Source organism: Hypomesus nipponensis, chromosome 2, assembly GCF_054491055.1.
Source record: "Hypomesus nipponensis isolate SF chromosome 2, ASM5449105v1, whole genome shotgun sequence".
Lineage (NCBI taxonomy): Eukaryota > Metazoa > Chordata > Actinopteri > Osmeriformes > Osmeridae > Hypomesus > Hypomesus nipponensis.
The window spans coordinates 19,951,379-19,963,673 of record NC_140362.1 but is presented as its reverse complement, the minus strand read 5'-3'; the positions used below and the strand labels follow the sequence as shown (position 1 = coordinate 19,963,673).

The window sequence follows — 12,295 nt, the reverse complement described above, 5'->3', positions numbered from 1 at the left end:
CAGTCTTCAGTAACTTTCAGCTGCTTATTGGGACGACTGGCTCAGGTTTAGTCATCAGGGTTTTCAGCTTTCAGCTTTTCATGTTTTCAGTTCAACGTATGGAATGGATTCTCCTCATTATTACCGTACACTTACAACATTTTTAACCCTTATAGGTAAGACTGATATTTGTTTGCTTTAAATTGCTTCAAATTTACACATATACTTTAAACAGAATATTACCTCTTTATAGCAGTTTAATACTATCTGGTGGTTAAATGAATGGAAACAACTTCATTTTGTTAACTGAGCCTTTTTATTCAGCGAACTGTACTGTTCAACCATTACTGGCTCTTAACTAAAGTTCTCTAAGTGACTCGCTGTTCACGATCGTTCATTTCAACGTCTGAGGCTGCTGGTCCAGAACCAGTGTTTGATCTGTATGGACTGTCAGCTCTGACATTCTGTTACTTGATACAGACTCTATTGAAACCAGTCTGCCTCTATCAGTATTGTTACACGTATTGTTACAGTATCAAACAGAATGTGTTGGTCTATCAAGATTCCATGCTGAAGCATCACCCAAAACATTACTCACCCAACTAACTGATTTTTATAAAGTAAAACTGTGAATGTTTGTAATAGTATGAACCTGACCTTTAGGAAGTTGTGGCTGTTGTTTAGCAAATGTTGTGCACTTTGATGATAATATTTTAAATCTTAATGGTTTCACCCAATTGAAATAAATCCACACATAATTAAATCAGAATGCATGTTACTGTAATAATACAAACCAAAACTGTGTTTGTCTCCTCCAGGGTTGTGTTATGGAAACAGACTTTTGCCAGAAACTCACTTTGGAGAAGTAGAAGGGAAGGTGATTTTCACCACAATCCTTAACTCAACAAAACAGACCAATTTTCTTATAAAATGGAAGGGAAATGGTACCCCTATACTAACTTATAGAATTAATCTACCAATAGAAGTTTCACCAGAGTATCAATTCAGAGTCACTCTGGACAATATCACTGGATCTCTGGAGCTCAGGAATCTGACCATGAAAGACAATGGAACGTATGAAGTGAGCATCACACCTGTTACAGGAATAGATCAAGAAGGAAGTACTGTGCTGCAGGTATTGGGTGAGTTCTCTGTAACAATATCTTGTAAATGATGTCACAATTGCAAGGCTCATCAACAGTTTGTATACGTTAAAGCGAGCCATATGATATTAGAATGATTATTGAGGAGAGACACAGATACCAACGTTGCTTACAGTGTGAGATGCTGTGAGGGAAGACTGATTAAGGATTTGGGAGATGTTGTGCTGGAGGGGCGACGTGGAGAAGACATTGAAGTTCTGTGGTGTGTTTGGAGAACTAGACCAAGTACTTGTTGGTTCCAAACACACATCATTCAGTATCACTAAAGTCTCTTGCCTCTGAAAGTATCCAGTTGAGTTGATGAAAACATACAGAAAGATATCTAAACCAGCTCTACAGTTTGTAAAATGGTCTCCTTAGCAAAGTAAAAGTTATTATTTTGTTTTAACCCACAGAGCCAGTCACCAATGTTGTAATTAAAGCCAGTGTCTCAGATGTAGTGGAGTTCAACAGCTCTGTCAGTCTGTCCTGCTCCTCCTCTGGCTCCTCCCCCTCCTACCATTGGCTGAATGGCAGCTCTGAGGTCACAGCCAGTGACAATATCCAGCTTGGTGATGGAGGCTCCACTCTCACCATAGTCAATGTGACCCGCTATGACCAGGGTCCTTGGAGATGCAATGTGACCAACCGTGTCAGTAATGACATCAGCCAGCCTTTTAACATAACCATCTACTGTGAGTCATCATATATACCTATTATGTGCATGATGGCAAATACATTTCTGGTGATTTTAATGTGGCAACCTGACATGAGGACAGTTTTGTCAAGGGTGTTTCTCCTTTAGTTATACAGTAGTACTTCATCGTGCTGTTGATTACTGCACTTCCTTTAGCACTTGATTTGATTTCTTACAGTATGATCTTGGTACTATTTATTATTCCTAATGGTAGGGCTTAAATCTCTAGTGCTGCTGTTTGACTGAGATTCTGCACTGAACTGATTTCCATGAATTGCCTGAATCTGTGCTACAGTTTATCACAATGCAGACTGATGCTCCACTTAGATGTTCTGTTCTCCCTGTGTTGTCAGTCGGACCAGAGATCATGTCCATACTGGCACCAGAGATAGCTGAGGTTGGCACCACCACTCTCCTGTACTGTGATCTCAAGTCGGTGCCACCTGCCAACTTCACCTGGCTCTTCAAAGGGGTAAAAACAGACGTCCAGGAAGTCGGATACGTCATTTATAAGACCAGTCACAATGACAGTGGGGACTACACCTGCACTGCCTCTAATGACGTGACCGGCCGGACTCAGAGTTTGACCCACACTCTGATCATAGGAGGTAGTTTGGAAGCTTGCTTTGTCTTATCACAACCACACCCGAAATAGCTGGACTACTGCTATCTGAGTCCTGCATCTTCAAAATACTGTTGGCTAAAGATTTTGCTCGATCAAGTGTGTGTATGTGTTTTTTTGATTGTGCTTGGGTGTGTGTGTGTGTGTTTCTGTTTATGCTTTGGGTGTGCACCTATGTTAATTTGTGTGTGTTTGTGCGTTGATGTGTGTATGTGTGTGTGTGTTACAGATAGACCCTCCAGCCCAGCGTTGAGCCCAGGAGCAGCAGCTGGCATAGCTGTAGCTGTGACCCTGGTTGTGGTGGTCTTAGTTGTGGGCCTCTACTGTGGCCTGACCTCCCATCTGTAAGTTTACACTTACGCTCATCACGTTAGCTTACTTTGTTTGGGACGTGCTTATTTAAACCTAAATGGAGTCAAAATGAACTGTGGATTTGGACGAGAAGACAAACCTGGCCAGAGAAGACAAACCTGGCCATCAAAAATAGATGGTGACAGACAGTTACTTTTTTATCTGTCACTTCAGTCAATGATAGCGTTTTTTTTGTTAAGAAAGCTTTGTTAATTTGACACAGTAACTTTACGTTTAACATTCAAGTACTGCAGCACTCAGATTGTCAGTTTGACAGTGAGGCTTGGTGTATTGATGATGTAATCATACTCTTTATGTTGTTCAGGAACAAGACTAAAGGCTCCTTAGGCACAGGTAAGATCTGGCTCTGTGCGTCTCCTTATATGAGAGCAAGATGACTGTAATATCAGAGTTGTCTGCTCTCTTATTCATGATGTATGAAACTAAAGAGGCAATGCTGTGACTGCAGGTGTTTGTGAGAGTTCACATCTCTCAGCAGGTACTGGGTATATCTTCTCTGCCTGTCTCTGATCCTCCACAGGTAGACAGACAGAGATGAAACACACCCAGCAGAACCAAGCCAGCCATGACAGAGGGCATGATAACATTCAGTTCAGGTCACATGAACCCACAATCAAAACCAGCAGAGATCCCCAAGAGAGGAAGAATACCCCAGGTGAGACTTGTAGTCCCCCACATCACCCTTTACAGATCCATAGATTAGAGATAGATAGATTAGATAGATATACAGAGACAGACAGACAGACAGACAGACAGACAGACAGACAGACAGACAGACAGACAGATGGATAGATAGATAGACAGACTGATAGATAGATAGATTGGTTGATTTGATTGATCCCGGGACGGAAATTGTTTTGTTTTCTACACACAGATTTTAGAAACTGTGATCAGATCTATGAAAACGTTCCAGGTCTGACAAGAAGAGTTGTAGACACTCCTCCTGTCCTGCCTAGAGTGAGTTCTACTGTCACCTCCTGCATCCTGTTTGTGCGATCAATAATAATCACTGCCTGACTAAAACTCTTGTTTCCTCTTTATGGTCTCACGTCCTTGCCAGGAGTCTGAATATGAGATGCCCAGGTAGGTTACCAGATTTCTCTCGCATAGCAACAGAGATAACTCTGATATACCGGAATGAACCTGGAGAATAAATTACTGTACCTAGTTCCTGTACTGCATACTGCCCTTGCACCCCTCACCCTCTTCACCTCTCTCTCTCTCTCTCTCTCTCTCTCTCTCTCTCTCTCTCTCTCTCTCTCTCTCTCTCTCTCTATCTCTCTCTCTCTCTCTCTCTCTCTCTCTCTCTCTCTCTCTCTCTCTCTCTCTCTCTCTCTCTCTCTCTCTCTCTATCTCTCTCTCTCTCTCTCTCTCTCTCTCTCTCTCTCTCTCTCTCTCTCTCTCTCTCTCTCTCTCTATCTATCTCTCTCTCTCTCTCTCTCTCTCTCTCTCTCTCTCTCTCTCTCTCTCTCTCTCTCTCTCTCTCTCTCTCTCTCTCTCTCTCTCTCTCTCTCACTCTCTCTCACAGTTAATACAGCCCAGTGTGTTCCCTCCCCATCCTCCTGGTTCTGGACAGCACCCATGGTTCTGGTGACCTGAGTCACCTCTTTTCTCTAATAGGGGGTTTCGGACCCCCTGAACCTTATCCTGAACATGTACCTACTATATGGAGTTAATTTACTAATGTTACGCTCCTTATATCTGAATGTACTACTTGCTTGCCTACAAACCCTGCCTGTTGACTATGCCTTGGAATTCCCTTTTGTTCCATATTTTGGTGTAAATATCCTGACCCCTGACTTAGATGGTCCCTGGCTCTGCCCATGATTCAATGGACCTGGAACTTGCATATGTGTGAGGACTTTATGGGAATTCTTGTGGTTTGAGAAATCTGAGCCATCCTCATAAATCATTTGCTGTCTTAAGTCTTTCATCACCAATGCATGTAGACCATTCAAATGATATTTCATAATAAAAGTCTTTGTTTTGGGAACTACTACTTTCAACAAAAGTTGATAATAAACTATTTTTACATAAGTTCAGTCAAGACAATCACGTATTACATTTGAGCATTTATTGTCACATGACATGGACATGTAGATTGACTTTGGCGGAGTGGATGATCTAAGGGAAGCACTCCCTGCCTCCTCGATGCAACACATACATACATGACATGTGAGGCAGGGAGCAATAGAGATATAATCCCCCTGATGGATAGACATACAGACAGCATGGGGGAGAAGGGGAGGGTGGAGGGTGGCAGCAGCACTGATCATACAACAAATGGCTGAGTGTGTGTGTATGTGTGTGTGTGCGTATCCGTGCGTCTTTTAAAGACGCCTTATCGGACGTGGCCCAATGGATATGCGCTGATAACATGGTTGTGGTAGTGGGTGGAGGAAAGGAAGGTGGAGTAAGACGCCTTACGTCTCCGATAAATGGATGACGTGCGCTGCCCGATTGCCCTGTCTGAACTAACTGCGCTTATTTGGTAAATGTTTAGGCCATATTTTGTATGAACAAAACATTTGACTGTAATAATGTATTCTAACATTGTACTGTCATGGATGTACATGTGGGTACTCATGTACTCAGGTATGGATCATGGATTTTTACCAGAGGTTGTCATTGTGGCTGGCTAATAACATGTGTGTAGACTAGTACTGTGAAAAAGTAAATGTTGAGAAGTTCAAAATGTGCAGGGCAACACTGTGACTTGGTGTCCACTATTCAACACCTACTCTACTGGGATCTTTGGTGAGAAAAACATGAGACTTCATGATTCTCACATCTCATTGCCAAGTTGTCGTTGTATAGAATGACTCAGCTGGTCTTTCAGTGTCAGATTGAAGATAAGCCCGGTTTTGACAACTGACTACATCTTCACATAATATGGAACAATTGAACTGCAAAATACAAACAGGATATTACAAAGCTGTGAAATAACTGCTAAACCTATTCAGGAGGCCAAATGAAAAATAGTTCATCTGGTGTCTACTTTGATGCACTCTTATAACAATGAAACAAGATGTCACACAAGGATCGCATTACAGTCATTGATCAGTCGTTGAGGTTTTATAACATACTTATGTTCACTTCAGCAGTGATATGAATTATTATATTACATAAGGGACATAAAACTGTTGTTGAAGTATGACTTCAGTTAAAAGTGTGTGTGAAGCTAATGTACAGTATACATAACTGTAGCTGCTTCCAACATCTTTCTCTACACTGAACTATGCATAATTTTTGGGGGGGATTTCCAAGGATTTCTGTACTCTAGTGCTATGTTGTCAACATATATTTACTAATCACAGATTCTATATTTTATGGAAATTATTCTGTTATAATACATATGAAAACAATATAAAATACCATAGATAAAATATAAGTATGAAGTTATTGTTTTCCATTATTTTGTGGTGTTCAAACCTAACCCATTAACTGAACATGTAGCAAGACAGTTTGTGTGTGTATTTAAAGGTATAAGGAGTTTTGTGAACAGTCAACACGGCACAGCCATACAGCTGCCACATTTCAGCTTCATACGATGCCAATTATGAGCCCACATTGAGCCTCGCCTCAAATTGTACTTTGCCATGACAGTGAGGAACTTCTCCAAATATCCCCAGATAATCAGCCACTTGTGCATGGTACACAGATCTACAGAGTGCACTACATCATGAAATACACTAGGTGGCAGTGTACATCTTTCTACAAAGGTTGAGAGCAGGTTTTGAAAATTGGGTCAATTATCTTGGTGCCAAGGATTATCTGTTCAGTTCAGCCTTTGGAGTGTGTTGCGGTAGACCTATCAGTCTTCAGTAACTTTCAGCTGCTTATTGGGACGACTGGCTCAGGTTTAGTCATCAGGGTTTTCAGCTTTCAGCTTTTCATGTTTTCAGTTCAACGTATGGAATGGATTCTCCTCATTATTACCGTACACTTACAACATTTTTAACCCTTATAGGTAAGACTGGTATTTGTTTGTTTGAAATTGCTTAAAAAATGACACATATACTTTAAACAGAATATTACCTCTTTATAGCAGTTTAATACAATCTGGTGGTTAAATGAATGGAAACAACTTCATTTTGTTAACTGAGCCTTTTTATTCAGCGAACTGTACTGTTCAACCATTACTGGCTCTTAACTAAAGTTCACTACGTGACTCGCTGTTCATGATGGTTCATATCAACACCTCTGGGCTCGAGCCCAGAGGTGTTGATATGAACCATCATGAACAGCTGGCTCATCAAGGGTCTATCAAGGGTCCATGCTTCAGATAACCTAAAATGTAACTCACCCAACCAAATGATTTTATTAGGTTTTACTACAAATGATTGTAATAGTATGATGAACCTGACCTTTAGGAAGTTCTGGCTGTTGTTTAGCAAATGCTGTGAACGTATTAAACCAGAATGCATGTTACTAATAATTTAAAATAACTTTTTGTCTCCTCCAGGGTAGGTTATGGATATGGAATTTTGCCAGACACTCTGTATGGAGCAGTAGAAGGGAAAGCGATATTCACTACAAACATTATAGCAACAAGCACACCCGCTGCTGCGATATTCTGGACGGTAAATACTACTAACGATATACTATCTAATATTAGTGGTGTAAATAATGTTTCACCAGCGTATCAAGGCAGAGTCACTCTGGACATGTTCACTGGATCTCTGGAGCTCAAGAATCTAACCTTGAAAGACTATGGAACGTATACAGTGGCCGTAGCTGCTCCAACAAACAAACCCGGAAGTACTGTGCTGCAGGTGCTGGGTGAGTGTTCTGTAACAAGATATTGTAAATGATGTCACTATTGCAAGGCTCATCAACAGTTTGTATACGTTAAAGCGAGCCATATGATATTAGAATGATTATTGAGGACAGACACTGATTGCCTTCTACATTGCTTACAGTGTGAGTGCTGTGAGGGAAGACTGATTGAAGGATTTGGGAGTTGTTGTGCTGGAGGGGTGACAAGGAGAAGTTATTGAAGTTCTGTGGTGTGTTTGGAGAACTAGACCAAGTACTTGTTGGTTCCAAACACACATTATTCAGTATCACTAAAGTCTTCTTGCCCCTGAGAGAATCCAGTTGAATTGATGAACATATACAGAAGGACATCTAGATAAGCTCTACAGTTTGTAAAATGGTCTCCTGAGCAAAGTAAAAGTGATTATTGTTTTAACCCACAGAGCAAGTCTCCAATGTTGTAATTAAAGCCTCAGATGTAGTGGAGTTCAACAGCTCTGTCAGTCTGTCCTGCTCCTCCTCTGGCTCCTCCCCCTCCTACCATTGGCTGAATGGCAGCTCTGAGGTCACAGCCAGCGACAATGTCCAGCTTGGTGATGGAGGCTCAACTCTCACCATAGTCAATGTGACCCGCTATGACCAGGGTCCTTGGACATGCAATGTGACCAACCGTGTCAGTAATGACATCAGCCAGCCTTTTAACATAACCATCTACTGTGAGTCATCATATATACCTATTATGTGCATGATGGCAAAGGCTTTCTGGTGATTTTAATGTGGCAACCTGACATGAGGACAGTTTTGTCAAGGGTGTTTCTCCTGTAGTTATACAGTAGTACTTCATCATGCTGTTGACTAGTGCACTTCCTGTGTTCATAGCACATTTGTATGATTTCTCACAGTATGATTGCTTATAGGTTGCTGTTATGCCTAAATACTGTAGCTGTTCTCTCACACTGAAATCAATGGACACCTCTTAGACGTGTCATTGGGGCTGGGCCTCTTATTGCTAATGGCAGAGCTTCCCTCTCTAGTGCTGCTGTTTGACTGACACTCTGCATTGCAGATGGTCCTGAGGACACAGTGGTGGAGGTGAATCCTCCAGGTGGACTGTATGTTGCAGGGTCAGCCCTCAGTCTGTCCTGCTCCGCTCACTCCAAGCCTGTTGCTCAGTATCACTGGTTCCTGACTGGAACACAGCTGTCCAATGAGGGACCAGAGCTCCAACTGGTGAACATTCAGACCAGTCAGAGTGGGAGTTACATCTGTCAGGCTTTTAACACCAGAACACTGAGATATGTGTCATCTGAGCCATCAATCATCTCTGTATGGGGTAAGTGAGAGATGTCTGACTGTGGAAACTGGCATTGTGGAAAAGACCCATAGCCACAGTGCATAACTTACACTCACTATATTTGCAATATCAATAAATGGTTGAGCAAATGACACCGGATTGTTGAAAGTGGAGATAGAAATGATCTCCGATGTGTTTGATGGTGTTTAGGTCAGGGATGTGTGCAGACTAGTCAAGTTTTTTCACACCATACTTGACAAAACATTTCTGTATTGACCTCACTTTGTGTATCCAGGCAGAGAAAAATGAACTTTCCAAAAAATTGTTACCACAAAGTTTGGCACTACAGTAATATTTCCACCAGTGTGACTTAGGCCTCTAACCCAAAACCATGAAAACAGCCCTTGTTGTTATTGACTTGATGATGCCCCCATGCACAAAGTGGAATGGAAACAATGTTTCAATTGGAAAGCCTTTCCAGAAAAGTGAAGACAGTTTTAGAAACTAAGAAGTAACCATTAGAGGCACCAGTTCAACAAAAAGGTGTCCATTTCCTGAGTGGTGTCCAAAAACTATAAGATGGATGGATAGATGGTAGATAGGTAGATAGAAAGATAGGGAGATAGATAATCCCACGTGTCAAGTATGTAAACATTTATCATTCCTTCACACCCTTTAAACATGTATTCTGTCCTTCTACAGAAAAAGTAGCTGATGTCAGCATTAACCCATCAAGCCAGCCAATCACAGAGGGGATGTCTGTCCACCTGACTTGTGCTGCTGCTGGCTCCATCAGCACCAGAGAGTGGATGAAGGATGGTGTGCCTCTCTCTCCCAGTGACACAGTCAGCTTCTCTGGGGACAACAGCACAGTCTCTATAAGTCCTGTGAACAGAACCGACAATGGAGAGTACCTGTGTCGAGTCACAAACCCTGTGAGCTCTCAAGATGCTGAATACAATATGATTGTAAACTGTAAGTAATCGGATACACGACTATGCTGTGCATGCATCTGATTCCATGGTTCTACTTTAGTTCAATTCCAGTCTAACTAACAGTAGAGCAAGGTAACCCTTGATAGTTTTTGCACATGATCTACTGTATCAATGGAACAACCAAGGTCAGTACTGCATAATTCTTGTTAAATAATTGCATGTAAGAGACACTTCCACCCAACCTCAACTATATGAATCATGAAATGAAAGGACAGGTATTGTCCCTGACTGTATGTGTACCTACTCTAGCTGTAGCCCAGCGTCTCTGATGCCTGTGAGGTTTTTCTCTGTCTCTTCAGCTGAGGGTTCTTTAACAGAGAGAGGACTGTCAGGTGGTGCCATCGCTGGAATTGTGATTAAAGTTTTGGTGATTGTCGGAGTGACAGTTGGTTTGACTGTGTATTTGATCAAGAAGGAGTAAGTATTTTTTTTAAATCACATGAAGGTATCTGGTTGTTATAATGTTATAATGTTTCGCTGACAACTAAATTTACTTAAATTAGTCTTGGATATATACAAGATGTTTACAAAGCCAGTGTGAAAGACTCTAATGTCAGGGGGAGTGGAAGGAAGCACATGAAGAGGATGTCAAAAATGAGACAGGTCTTCAAGAGAACAGAAACTAGGAATCCAAACTGGGATCAAAATATTGAAAGCTCTAGGTTACCCTGAAAAATAAGTGCAAACAAATTGAAAGTTTGGGGATATTCCAAATAATAATCCAGACACGAGGAGTCTGACACCAACCCGGCAGTCAAGTGTACATTATAAGAGTAACGTGGTCATGAGCAGCCAAAGTGACACACACACACAAAGGGGGATGATTAGCCTAGAATCACTCATTTAATCTGTGGCAGTCATACTTATTTCAGAGTGAAAAAAAACGGAGAGGATACTGGTAGAGGAGAGGCAGGAGGTGCAGGGAGCCAAGAGAGAGAGAAACAAGACCACAACATGAACACACACCCAGGGAAACAGACAGGAAAATGTTACATTTAACATTCAAGTACTGCAGCACTAAGATTGTCAGCTTGACAGTGCGGCTTGGTGTATTGATGATGTAATCATACTCTTTATGTTGTTCAGGAACAAGACTAAAGGCTCCTTAGGTGCAGGTAAGATCTGGCTCTGTGCGTTTCCTTATATGAGAGCAAGATGACTGTAATAACAGAGTTGTCTGCTCTCTTATTCATGATGTATGAAACTAAAGAAGCAATGCTGTGACTGCAGGTGTTTGTGAGAGTTCACATCTCTCAGCAGGTACTGGGTATATCTTCTCTGCCTGTCTCTGATCCTCCACAGGCAGAGAGACAGAGAGGAAACATACCCAGCAGAACCAAGCCAGCCATGACAGAGGGCATGACAACATTCAGTTCAGTTTACATGAACCCACAATCAAAACCAGCAGAGATCCCCAAGAGAGGAAGAATACCCCAGGTGAGACTTGTAGCATCCACGTCACCCCTTACAGATAGAGAGAAAGATTAAAGATAGATAGATTAGAGACAGATAGACTAGAGATACATAGACAGACAGATTGGTTGATTGGTTGATGGATTTGATTGATCCCGGGACAGAAATTGTTTTGTTTTCTACACACAGATTCTAGAAACTGTGATCAGACCTATGAAAACGTTCCAGATCCGACTACAAGAGTTGTAGAAGCTCCTCCTGTCCTGCCTAGAGTGAGTTCTACTGTCACTTCCTGCATCCTGTTTGTGTGATAAATAATAATCACGGCCTGACTCCAAGTCTTGTTTCCATCTTTATGGTCTCACGTCCTTGCCAGGAGTCTGAATATGAGATGCCCAGGTAGGTTACCAGATTTCTCTCGCATAGCAACAGAGATAACTCTGATATACTGGAATGAACCTGGAGACTGAATTACTGTAACTAGTTCCTGTACTGTATACTGCCCTTGCACCTCTCACCTCTGTCTGTCTGTGTGTCTGTATGTCTCTCTCTCTCTCTCCCAGTTAATACCAGTCCGGCGTGTTCCCTCCCCATCCTCCTGGTTCTGGACAGCACCCATGGTTCTGGTGACCTGAGTCACCTCTTCTCTGTAATAGGGGGTTTGGGACCCCCTGAACCTTATCCTGAACATGTACCTACTATATGTAGTTATTTTACTAATGTTACGCCCCTTGTTTCTGAATGCACTACTTGCTCGCCTACAAACCCTGCCTGTTGACTAAGCCTTGGAATTCCCTTATTCCCATATTTTGGAGCTCTGCTAATAAATGTGTTTTATTCTGTAAAAATCCTGACATCTGACTTAGATGGCCCCTGGCTCTGCCCATGCTACACTGGACCTGGGACTACTACATGTTTGAGGACTTCATGGGAATTCTCGTGGTTTGAGAAATCTGAGCCGTCCTCATAAATTAGATGCTGTCTTCTCAAGTCTTTCATTACCACTGCATGAATACCATTCAA

General features: G+C 41.9%; 2 protein-coding genes across 2 annotated transcripts in view; both read left to right on the top strand.

Annotated features, from left to right (window-relative positions):
* The window catches only part of LOC146301438 (hemicentin-1-like), a 41,340-nt gene extending 29,053 nt beyond the window's left edge, over nt 1-12,287 (top strand). Inside the window, exons 17-25 of the mRNA XM_084669164.1 lie at nt 1,027-1,121; nt 1,538-1,816; nt 2,172-2,426; nt 2,670-2,784; nt 3,117-3,145; nt 3,333-3,467; nt 3,687-3,769; nt 3,873-3,895; nt 11,836-12,287. Of these exons, the coding sequence (XP_084525290.1) occupies nt 1,027-1,121; nt 1,538-1,816; nt 2,172-2,426; nt 2,670-2,784; nt 3,117-3,145; nt 3,333-3,467; nt 3,687-3,769; nt 3,873-3,895; nt 11,836-11,839 (1,018 nt within the window). The 3' untranslated portion in view covers nt 11,840-12,287. The remainder of the gene's footprint in view (nt 1-1,026; nt 1,122-1,537; nt 1,817-2,171; nt 2,427-2,669; nt 2,785-3,116; nt 3,146-3,332; nt 3,468-3,686; nt 3,770-3,872; nt 3,896-11,835) is intronic.
* Nucleotides 7,480-11,334, top strand: LOC146301439 (cell adhesion molecule CEACAM1-like). Its single transcript, XM_084705561.1, has 7 exons — nt 7,480-7,594; nt 8,014-8,286; nt 8,637-8,903; nt 9,567-9,839; nt 10,159-10,276; nt 10,946-10,974; nt 11,162-11,334. Exons 1-7 carry the CDS (start codon nt 7,480-7,482, stop codon nt 11,332-11,334), a joined length of 1,248 nt encoding a protein of 415 aa, XP_084561687.1.
* Nucleotides 12,288-12,295: the final 8 nt, after the last annotated feature.

Bases quoted from the DNA above. Each gene is read 5' to 3' on its own strand.
- LOC146301439 (XM_084705561.1), top strand. From the start codon at position 7,480: ATGTTCACTGGATCTCTGGAGCTCAAGAATCTAACCTTGAAAGACTAT. The intron at 8,287-8,636 runs GTGAGTCATCAT...TCTGCATTGCAG, and splicing joins TTTTAACATAACCATCTACT to ATGGTCCTGAGGACACAGTG. The intron at 9,840-10,158 runs GTAAGTAATCGG...CTGTCTCTTCAG, and splicing joins ATACAATATGATTGTAAACT to CTGAGGGTTCTTTAACAGAG.